The 12,156-nt window shown below is 34.9% G+C and overlaps 1 protein-coding gene across 1 annotated transcript in view; it reads left to right on the forward strand.

Moving 5' to 3' along the window:
• slc35a1 (solute carrier family 35 member A1) overlaps positions 1–11,855 on the forward strand; it is a 30,807-nt gene extending 18,952 nt beyond the window's left edge. The window contains exons 4-8 of the mRNA XM_028797528.2: positions 2,095–2,247; positions 5,987–6,053; positions 8,044–8,220; positions 8,763–8,897; positions 10,616–11,855. Of these exons, the coding sequence (XP_028653361.2) occupies positions 2,095–2,247; positions 5,987–6,053; positions 8,044–8,220; positions 8,763–8,897; positions 10,616–10,749 (666 nt within the window). The 3' untranslated portion in view covers positions 10,750–11,855. The remainder of the gene's footprint in view (positions 1–2,094; positions 2,248–5,986; positions 6,054–8,043; positions 8,221–8,762; positions 8,898–10,615) is intronic.
• The last annotated feature ends 301 nt before the right edge of the window (positions 11,856–12,156 follow it).

Raw genomic sequence — 12,156 nt, forward strand, 5'->3', positions numbered from 1 at the left:
GATATTGAGCTATTTTAGCATTCAGACTCTGAAGTATTAGACAAAATTTTTCTACCAACAAATAAAGACCCTTTTTATTATCAGATTGTATAGGGCTGTCAAATTATACAAAAAAATTGGCTAAATATTATATTTGAATATATTCAAACATAGGTTAAAAGCTTCAAGTGCTACTACATGTACATTTGTACTTAATGTGCCCTTGTATGCTTCATGATTACTAATGGTTTATCTTTTCTTTGTTTGTGATGCATCTTCAAAGCATGCAGCGCTTATAACTTGTGCAATGATGCAGTCTTGACTTGAATAACACTGCCCATCACACAAACAGAATTTTCTGTGCATGGAAAGTGACATGATCAAAGAAAAATGTGGATCCAGGACGCTTCACATGCCTGTATGCATATGTGAATCCAGTATAAAATCACTCACGATTACTTAAACATGTTAAACACACTCGTTACCTTAATCCCACACACACTCTGCTCTGCGTCTTTCTGATCCGTGACTGCAAAAGATGCAAAGTCACTGCCCATATATGTTTATTTTATATAAGTTGAGGCACATTGAGTAAATTTGTGCTTCACAAATGGAGTTACTTAATATACTAAATTATATATTGTAATGACCTTTCACTTTCATTAACAGCAACTGAAATCTACTGTTCACTAATATACAGCAAAATTTTGAAACAAATCACAAGAAGCATAGGTAGATAAAGTGCAGTTAAGCCTGATTTGATAAGTTTGCAGAGCAGAGCATTGGCTGAGCCACAAGCGCTGCCGTGATCCAGTGTTCAAAGAATAACATATAAGATTAAACTAAACAGGATTCTTTTCCCTCTTTACAGATTCAGCGAAAATATAACAAATGTATCCTTAATACTTTTTTCATTACATTTTTGTTTACTACGATTTTTGCTTAATGGTTTAAATATATAAAATAACAGCAAATCAGTGGGTTTTACGTTCAAGAGTGAAAAGAAATAGGATCAGGAGCAAAACAGAACTTTTAGAATGCTGGAGAAGACCTTAAAATCTGCTGTTAGTATCCCTGTTTTCCGAAAAGCAGAGCAGTGACATGGAAAAATGTGTCCATTTTATAAATGACAATACAAGGACTAATTCAAAATGATAAAAATGCAGATAGTGGAAGTGATGTGCCAAAATACATAAGTATTGCGGCAAGGCATTTCTGGAGTAACACAAAGCCAAGATTTATCTGAAGGCACTACGGAAGAACTACAGTACTATCTGAAAAAACTCTTAATAGATCAGAGGTCCGGCAACTCTTTTGGGTGGTGGAGCCCCAATTTAACTCCCTTTAAGTACTTTGCTGTTCAGACAAAGCAATATTTTGTTTGTTCACCATCATCAGTACCCAGTGAGCAGGTGTTCAGAACAAGAGGAGTTCTCTCTGTGCTATAATGGCAGAGAAGATGTGCTTCCTAAATTATAACCTCCCTTTACTAGAATGGGAGTATTAGCTTAATTATGTTACTCATATTAGCTGGTCTTTACAATAATTGAGTTATTGCTATATTTATTGTTTTGTAAATCGCACATAATTTAAGAATATGTTCTGGTTTCACAATTTTGAGTATTGTCTTATTTATATTCATGAGTTATATTGTTATATATACTGTTATTTATTTTTATGATTTTTCTGAATAATTTTTGATTGATACTTTTTTGTACTAATTAAAATGTAATTTGTATGCATATTTTGATATAAAAAAATTTGTTTGAATATTTTAGTACTTTTTTTTTTGAGCCAGAGGGATGGGCTATTTATCAGCCAATAATATCAGATGTTGGATGTCACAGAATGATGTGCTATCGGAATTGGTATTGGTGGCAAAAATTTCTGATTGCTCAGGCTCTAGTGTACATGATTCATAAACTTGCTGTACATACAAAGGATGTTCTGAGGTTGAATGTTCAGTTCTTTAAAATTGTATTTATCAAAAAAACGATTGTCGAGTTCTTTTAGTGTTTGGCGAGACTCTGAGCAAATTAAATAATCTTTTATAAACTAGTAAAATCAAACACTTTTTTTTATTCCAGAATTGAAGTTTTTTTTTTTTCTTTGTAGGTGACCTACCAGTTGAAAATCCCCTGCACAGCCCTTTGTACAGTGTTAATGTTGAACCGTTCACTGAGTAAATTACAGTGGTTTTCTGTCTTTATGTTATGTGGAGGCGTAACGTTAGTCCAGTGGAAACCCGCAGAAACGTCTAATGTGCAGGTAATATAAATTAAATGGTGTGCTCAAGTTAATTTTCTGCTTAAGTACATTTTTCTACACATTTATAAATGCAAAATTGATTTGATTTAAGCATCAACATTGTGAACTAATAAAATGAAGATGAACAAAGTTATCATTATTGTGAATTCTACAAGTGAATTAACCTGACTAGGGAAGTACATCTCACATGCTGTTTGTATCTCTCAGCTTTTCAATTAACATGTAAGAATAAATTGTTATAGTTTTAAAAAGGGCATATACTTTAGAACAATACGAATATTCACATTGTGAGTGAAATTGGATGGCAAATCATAGATTTTAATGAATCTGCATAGTTGAAAACCATGTTGGGTCTATAAATTGTTTACAGGGATTAAAACATGGCTTGAAATAAGCTCTAGATAGAACTTTCTTTGTCTCCCAGGGGAAATTTGGCTTTTTACAGAGGCTCAATAAATAAATGATTATTATTATATTACGACAATCAAATACACACCAGAATAACTAAACAGAAGGAAAACCTCTGACTTTGATGATGACTTCTTTAAAAATATGTTAAGTGGCATGATTATGAAGACTGGATAAAAATAAATGAACTAAAATAAATGAGTGGTAATTCTTACACAGCATGTGTGATGTTTAGTAGGACTTGTGTGCAAAAAAAAAAAAAAAAAAATCCACAGTGCTATTGAAAAGTTTGTGCACCCCTCTGCGATTGCATGATAATTTGCTCTTTCTTCATAAGAGAAGATCACAGCAATATGCCATTTGTAAAAAGAGAAATGTAGACAAGGGGATGTTTATCAGATCAAAATTCTCAGTGTAGCATTATTGACTTGTATGAAATGAAATATAATGTAAAAAATGGGATGTGTAAAAGTTTCGGCACCCTTTTAATTGCATTAATTTGAAGACCTGTAGTCATTTAATGCTGACAGGTTGCAGCACAGAATTGCTTTGATTAGCTGTATAGACCTTAAACTACAAAGACAGATGCAGCCAATTATGAAAATGATTATTTAACATAGGTAATTGCTAGTTGTGCTTGTTCTTGGTTCTCTCTTAGAGAATGGCAACATGGGGACCTCTAAATAACTCTCTACTGACCTAAAAACTAATATAATTCGTCATTATGAATTAGGAGAAGTGTACAAGACATTATTACAAAGGTTTGGACTGTCTGTCTCCACAGTCAAAAATGTAGTTAGGAAATGGAAAGCCACAGGAACAGCCCTTGTGAAGGAAAGATGTGGTAGAGCAAGAAAAATATTTGAAAAGCACAGCTGAACCCTGGTTAGAATGGTTACAGATGAACCACAGACCACCTCTAGAGAGCTACAAGAACATCTGGCTGCTGATGGTGCCATTGTACATTGTTCCATACTCCAGTGCACTTTTCACCAGGAAAGCTCGGTGGAAGGATGATGCGCAAAAAAAAAGCCTTTTCTGAGTACTTGCCACAAGAAGAGTCGCATGAGGTATGCAAAAGCACAGCTGGACAAGCCAGAAACATTTTGGGAAAAAATACTTTGGACAGATAAGACTAAGGTAGAGTTATTTGGTTACAACCATAGGCTCTATGCATGGCGAAAAAAACACACATCATTCCAGGAGAAGAACTTGCTGCCTACTGTAAAATTTGGTGGAGGGTCCATCATGTTATGGGGCTGTGTGGCTACCATAGGTACTGGAAACCTTGTTAAAACTGAGGGCTGCATGAATTCCTCCCAGTATCAGCAGATTCTTGACAAGAATGTTCAAGAGTCCATCACAAAGTTGAAGTAACGCCGGGGTTGGGTGATTCAGCACGACAATGATCCAAAGCACCGTTCAAAATCTATCAAGGAATTCATGCAGAGGCACAAGTACAATGTTCTAGAATGGCCATCCCAGGCCCCAGACCTGAACATCATTGAAAATGAATGAATTGATTTGAAGCAGACTGTCCATACTTGGAAGCCATCAAATCTAACTGAACTGGAGTCATATTGTATGGATGAATGTCCAAAGTACCACCAGCCAGAATTCAGGGACTTGTCAGTGGCTATAGGAGGCATCTTACAGGCTGTTATTTCAGCAAAAGGAGGCTCTACTAAATATTAAAGGGATTATTTCTTTGGGGCACCCAAATTTATGCACCTGCCTATTTTTGTTTAAATGCACATTAAATTGGTTCTGTTGGTCCAATACAAATATTTCACTACTGAAATGTTGCTGTTTTTCCATAAGGTATAAAATATGTTAAAATGATGTTGCTGCCTCAAAAGCTTAGTAAGTTATAAATTGATGCAGTGATTTTTATCAGGGGTGCTGCCCAAACTTTTACAAAGCACAGTAAATAAATGAAATGGTGGGTATATAGAAAATTGTTAAAAAATTATATTATATGAACATCTGTGTTTCAGGGCAAGCACATGAAATACAAAGTAAATATATCTTGTACAAATGTGGTGAGGCTCTTTATAAGTGATGCTAATGTTCAATGTTAAAGCTGCAATGCCATCTTTATAATAAAAAATGTTTGCGTTGAGTGAAGCTGAATTGCTTTGTGGCTTGCAAAATGCAGAGCACCAAAGGGGCACCAACAAAGTTATTCAAAACAAAGGAGAGTTACTAAATTTAAACTTAAAGCCCTCTAGCATTTTGAAAATGTGTTTGTTTTTTTGCATTTGCTGCGTAGAGTTTGAAGAATTAAACTTATTGCAGTGTAAGGCGAATACTTTGTGTATTTAAACTGCATAAATGCAGAATCTGCTAAAGTTACGCTTATTAATCCATTTGAAGATTAATCACAGTCTATGAATTTAAATTGTTTTAAATTTCTACTTGCAACATGCACTGTGTGCTCATGTTTTTAAGTAAAAAGGTATTTTATGAATTAATTCTTCATCAGTATTAAGCACAAACATTGTGTGCAGTCTCCGGGCCATTTATTATTTGAACATTCAAGTTTCTAACTTAGTCTAGTAAACTTATCCATTATGTTAAAATAGTGATGAGTATTTCCAGTTCAGCAGATGGCCCATGTTAACTGAACATTTAATGATCTTTCTTCAATGAAAGTAACAGCTGCAAAATAGCTTATGCAGCAAATCCTTCTTACTAGTGTTAAATTGCACATGTCCAGTTGTAATATGCTCAGACCTCTGTGATCCATCCATCCATCCATTTCCCAACCCGCTGAATCTGATCACAGGGTCACGGGGGTCTGCTGGAGCCAATCCCAGCCAACACAGGGCACAAGGCAGGAACCAATCCCGGCAGGGTGCCAACCCACCGCAGCCTCTGTGATCCTACATATTAAATATTATAGTTTAATCAGTTGTACAGTGTAGCTTTGCTTTCTTCCTTATGGTTGACAGCTGTTTACCTATATTCTGTCTAAACACTTTTGCATGTAGGACTAAGGGTAAAAAGGCAGTGGAATAATTTTCTGCGATTTTAATAAATCTCACAGCTTATTCTGTACTCTGAAATTCTATAGATCATCCAGTGTTAGTAACTGCAATATTATATAAAATTTGCAGAAATGTATTAAAAAAACAAAAAAAAAAACAAAAAAAAAAAAAGTTTGTTTAGTTACTTTAAGTACAGATATATGTGGTTGTTCAGTGTTTGATTTTTAGCTCTTACTTTACACAACAGTCAGCAAGTGTATTTTATGAGAACACTTGAGCTTAATTCTTAGGCATTTATGAAGAAGGTATTTTTTTTGTGACGTTATTTTCTTTTCTTCAAGATTGAACAGAATCCCTTTTTGGGCTTTGTATATATTGCAGTTGCTGTCCTATGCTCTGGATTTGCAGGTAAGTTTAAATTTGACATCGTTTTTTTTTTTCAGCATTTGTGTGTTTGGAGGCCTTTAATTGCATGCAGCTCAGGTTATATTTTATTAGTGTCTTTAGTACAGACAGGATGTATGATCATTGGAAAAACAAAATTGTGTATCATTTGCCTGTATACTAATGCCAAAATGTGTGAAATGCAAATGTAAAAAAACACATTTGTGAAACTTAATTTATCTTTTCATAATGTATGGTTTTTAAACAGTATTAAGGCAAACTATTTTTTTTTCTTTATCCAGTGGTATGAATATGTGGTTCTGAAGTGCCACCATGGTTACTGGTTTTATTGAAAACTTTCCTTTAATGAAACATGCCATTCCTGCTTGTTACAAAAGATAGACTCAAAATTAAGTTAGTCCACAAATTGGCCAGCTCAGAAGCTCTATTTGGTAGCACTGATGTAAAAAAAAAAAAATTACTGGTATGTGTAATGGTAGTTTCATCAAGATTTCCATGTAATGTTCACTGCATGAATTTTAAGTTTAAACACTACATGATAAAAGTCAAAAATACATACAGACATTCAGCATTCACTGGTTCCAGACTTATGTTGTTAGGATATTATCCCATTTATAATGCCCATTTTTCACTGTGTGCTTTGGTTCCTGATTTGTGCCCATTCCTACACTGATAGGCCCAGTTTCCATGAACCTCAAATGAATTTGCCAGGTTAGAAAATGAACAGTTGTTAGTTGAACCTTGCACTTTTGTCTCAGCTTTGGTGCTTTTAATAGTAGAATTCAGCGTACTGTTTTAAAATTCATCTGAGAATGAGTATACAGTAAATGTATTTGGGTGTTTGAGCACCAGTTGTTCTTAGCAATTAACAGTAGAAAATATATTAAATCGGGGCAGTAAATGGCAGAACAGTTGGGAAAGATTGGGCTGTAAATTAGATTGGTTGTTATTTGACATATGGTATTTTTCTTACCAAGACTATTTTTAAACATTAATTATCATCCAGATAGAGTAACTAGCGTTTCTGAAAACCTGGCTTTTTAAAACCCGACGATTCCGGGTCCAATATTTTAGAAACCCGGCGAGTCCGGGTTGGATTTGTGTCCAAATTCATTGTATTAAAAAAATCCGAATTTTACATTTGATACAAAAGGTTTATTATCTACATAAAGTTTACAAGTATTTTTTTTATTAGCTCTAATATAATAATATTTAAGGAACACCAAAGCATTAAGAGACTTATCCCCCAATGCCGATCTAAGTTTGGTGCAAAAATTTGCAGACACCGAGAATGTTCTTTCATTATCTGTTGAAGTAGGTTTCACTGTGCATAGCGCAGAAAGTTCTGTCTGTTACTAACTTGTAGGGGGTAAAAGGCATTTTATAAAATAGCATTGTCTATGACTAAGCAAACACTAATATGAATTTAACTTAAAGCATTACTTTCTAGGTTGGCTCTTATACTGTTTTCTCGTGCACTTGTCTTAAGTTGATGTGACTGGCCTATTTTTTGGGACTTCAATGGCTTTGTTGATGCTCTTAGAACGATCAACTTCTATTCTAGTGGCTGAGATGGTTATCCCATCAACCGTCCTCTGAACAACTGGATGTCACAGTGTTTCAGTTACTGTACAGCAGCTCACTATCTTGCAAGATGCCTACCAATTGTTGAATAATCGCTTGAGCCTGATATTTCAAGACATTGCCAGATTAGAACCAATTGTAAACTAGTATAACTTGTTCTCTAATTTGGATCGCTGACCTTCTTCAAGTACCGTGTTTAAATCTTTTATTTTGTGATATGGCATAGTTTTCACTGATGAAATATGCTTACAGTGTGCCTCTTCAATTTATGTTGAAGCAACATTCAATTCACATAAGCGGTGACTTTGTAAATTACAAAAATGTAATTTGTTCTCTAATTTTGATCGCTAGTGTAGTATACTTATTGTTTTTATTTGTTTTTAAATGTGTTTCCCTGATTCTTTCTAAGGTGTGTACTTTGAGAAGGTCCTCAAAAGTTCTGACACATCTCTGTGGGTGCGAAACATCCAAATGTATCTGTCGGGGATTATTGTGACCCTTGCAGGAGTTTACGCGTCTGATGGAACTCGGGTTATAGAAAAAGGTTTTCTTTACGGCTATACTCCATGGGTGTGGTTTGTCATATGTAAGTATATCTAATTTAATAAAATCCCTGTGAATATCATATTTTTTATTGTACAGAAAATCCAAGCAAAATGACACCTTTTATTGGCTAACTAAAAAGATTACAATATGCAAGCTTTCGAGGCAACTCAGGCGCCTTCACTTTCCAGCATGTAACTGTTTTAAGACACTAGAAATGTGGTTGAATTACTTTTAGGCCATAACAGCCCATAATATCTCATTTACTGAAATCAAATTCACAGCTTACATATCATTTGGAAGCTTTGTTTTGTGCTGCACGATGGACTGGCATTCCACCCAGTGAGGTGTTCCTGCCTTGAGCTAAACACTGCAGGAAACGGCTCTTGTAAACTCTATATCTTCTTCTTCTTTCAGCTGCTCCCGTTAGGGGTTGCCACAGCGGATCTGTAAACTTTATATAATAGCACCAAAATGATTGTTAATTTATTTATGTATTCATTATTCATTGATTTGTAGACACATTTGTAAAGCTGTGTCATCCACTTTCCTTTTAGCAACTTTTGTTAATGTGTTTGTCCGCAGTTCTGGCAAGTGTTGGTGGCCTTTATACGTCTGTGGTTGTGAAATACACGGATAACATTATGAAAGGATTTTCTGCTGCTGCTGCTATTGTTCTGTCTACGGCTGCTTCAGTGATTCTTTTTGGATTACAAATAAGTAAGTAGCAAACAAAGTTTATTCAGAAGTTGTTTATAATAATACTACAGGTGATTACAAATTATAGAGTCATTCTGCCAATTGTAATTATAAGGGTTTCCCTTTGGGCTATTACGAATTATACTTTTTAAGTCACTCTGTAAGCCACAGGAAAATGTGTTCCATTTTAGTTATTTTACAATCCATGAATGTTGAACTTGAGCAAACACAACAGATCAGGTGGGTTTTTCGCAGTCTAGTCTAAATTCAAAAATATGCGTAATGATTATTCATAATTTAATGGCTTAAATGAATAATAGTTTTTACAGTGGTTAGATTTCATTTCCATCTTGTATCAGAATGAGTACAGTGGAGTCTGGCTGCCATTGTAAATGGGGGAAAATTAGTCAAGGTCTACCTGCCTACTTATAGGTTTATATTGTGACATGTACAGAATACATTTACTTAGTCTGTTTTGAGCGTAATGCTGCTGGAATAGACTCTGCACCATGAATTGAATTAAGTGGGTTAAACATATACAAAGTCTTCTCTTTTGTGTTGCTATTTAAGCATGTCTCTACTTTTGATTCCTCATTTCACCCCATGGCTGCATACTTCCAACTTCTCCATGTCTCAATGATATCCACATTTGACTGATACGTTAGTCTATGTTAGACCCTATGTTGGGTGACTGCATGTGTGTAAATAAGTGTGCCCTGATGGCAGAATAGCTACTGAAAAACAATGACACTACATATAGAGACACATGAGGCGTGACTCCTATGTGAAATCTAACTTTATATATGATACGCTACCTTCACTGTTCGTTTATCTGTCCAGGATTTAATTCACCTGTAGCTCGCAAACTGTTTGACCTATTGACCTGAAATTTGGTACACGTATACTATGTGACGTCTACTATACGCTTTTGGGGTGATGATTGACCTCCAAAGTTATTCCTGTTTTTATTATTTTATTTTATTGTAGAATCAACTCTCGGCAGTGGCCAGCACCTACCACCTTTGCCGTCACTTCCCCTACCTCTTCATATCCTAAATCATTCTTGAGGCAGATTGAAGACTTAAGTGCCAGCTTAAGTGAAAAATTAAGGAAAACATAGGTCCGCTAGGGTGGAGAAAAGAACAGCTGCTCAAGAAGCAGAAGCACATCAACCTCTGAGCAAGCAAATGCTAAACGTACAGAGAAAGAGTATGAAAATTAGGAATGCTCAAGTCAAGTGTATTCACTGCACGTTATTGTGCAGTGTGCCATTACTGGTTGTAAATAATGGGCATAGCTGATCAAATTTTCTACAACTGGACTGAACCTCTACTTAAAATCAATCTACATATCTTAAATGTGAATGCTCAGTGTACATGATAACTGTAAACCAATTGTAAATAGTGTATAGCACACCAGGGCATTAATGGTGTTCTATGTAACACTGCACAAATCAGAAACATCTCTTTATCAACACACAATAGCATTTTTTTGAGCTGTGTGTGTAAATGTTGGTAGTAGGTAGTCTTATTGGGCTGTTGATGTTTTGTACGTGTTCATTGTTATGTGTAGAAGTGTTACATAGTTTTAATCATCACTTGTTTTAACAAGGTGTCCGAGACATGTCACTTATTTGTTAGAATTGTTTATTTGCAAATTGGCATGCTCATGACACACATAATACTGTACATAGAACAAACAAACTGTTTCAGTGATTTTTTTTTTTGTCTTTCTTTTAGCTTCCACCTTTGCATCTGGTGCTCTGTTGGTATGTGTTTCCATATACATTTATGGCTTACCAAAGCAAGACACCACCAAACTTGTGACAGATACCGACGTAAAGAATACAAAGGAGAAGCTGATTGCCGTGTGAAGCTAACAAACAGCACATCCTTCTCTAAGACACTGAAGACTTGCGCTTAAATATCATAGGAATGGATATTTATACACGAGATACTGTTGATTATAGGTGGGAAGAAGCACTTTCTTCTCATGACTAAAAATGTTTATAAAGAAAATTTGTATCAGTATTTTTTAAGAAAAAAACTTGAAAGGTGTAACACCTATTTAAAAAAAAAAACATTTTATAGCCTAAAAGGGTTTTACACTTTTACCAACTATCCTCAGGTGCCAAAACTGAATGATGGTGTTACACTACTGATAAAAGGAATGAACTGCAATCAAGAATGTCACTTTGGCCCTGAAGGACTAAATGATTATTTTTTTTTTATTTAGAATAACAAACACATTATGTTTCTGGAATGTTGCCTTGTTCTCGAGCACAATGACCATCTGCTAGATTATTGGTCATCTGCCTTTTAGGACACATTTCCTGAGTAAATGAGAAAGCCGTTCAGTATTTTAAAATATTGACTGTCTTCTGTTGATTTGTGTGCCAGAATTCAAGTTTAGAACAAGAAGGTACAGTGCATTCTGGGGAAAGCGATGCCAGTGGGACAAATGACATACTGTGTATGTTCATCCCACCACCATAGCTGCTGTGCAAAAACATGAGGAGGTACTGTTGATAAACACAGAGCAAAGGGATATTTTCCAAAGTTAAAATATTTTGTTGCTATGAATTTTCAAGAAGTCTAAAAACAGACTTAATAGTGCTGTACTCTACCTGGGGTTATGAAAGGAAGAGACCGAATTTCTGTTCTGTGTTAAACTTTCTTAGTTCTTGATTCTGAAAACAGACACATGGTTGCCCCTAAAAAAAGGTTTACTTATACATATTTTAAAAATTATTCTAATTAAGCTTTTTTTAATTATAGTAATTTACTTGCCAATGGCAAAGTACTGTTGGTCTTGATAACTGTACAGGAAAAGATTAAAACTAATGTGATTTTGGTTAAAAGGGTATACTGGGTTAAATCAGCGGAATAGCAAAAACATTTGTATATACTGAATGGTGTAATGTGGGCCATTTTCTATAAAACTTTCATCAAAAGTATTCATCCCTGTAATAAATGCTATTAACGTATGAACTTTGATTTCCTGTGCCTGTGATTTCAACTGTCCCTGCCGTGTCCTGTTATCCAGATTTTATACCATAGCCACCAAAAGTTAGGCTTTGAAAATGTAGTTCAATGCCTTAACGTTATATACATTATACAAAGCATCCAGAAAGTATTGACAGCGCATCACTTATTCCACATTTTGTTATGTTACAGTCTTATTCCAAAATGGATTAAATTCATTTTTTTCCTCAGAATTCTACACACAACACCCCATAATGACAACGTGAAAAAAGTTTACTTGAGGTTTTTGCAAATTT

Source organism: Erpetoichthys calabaricus, chromosome 3 (assembly GCF_900747795.2).
Source record: "Erpetoichthys calabaricus chromosome 3, fErpCal1.3, whole genome shotgun sequence".
Classification (NCBI taxonomy): domain Eukaryota; kingdom Metazoa; phylum Chordata; class Cladistia; order Polypteriformes; family Polypteridae; genus Erpetoichthys; species Erpetoichthys calabaricus.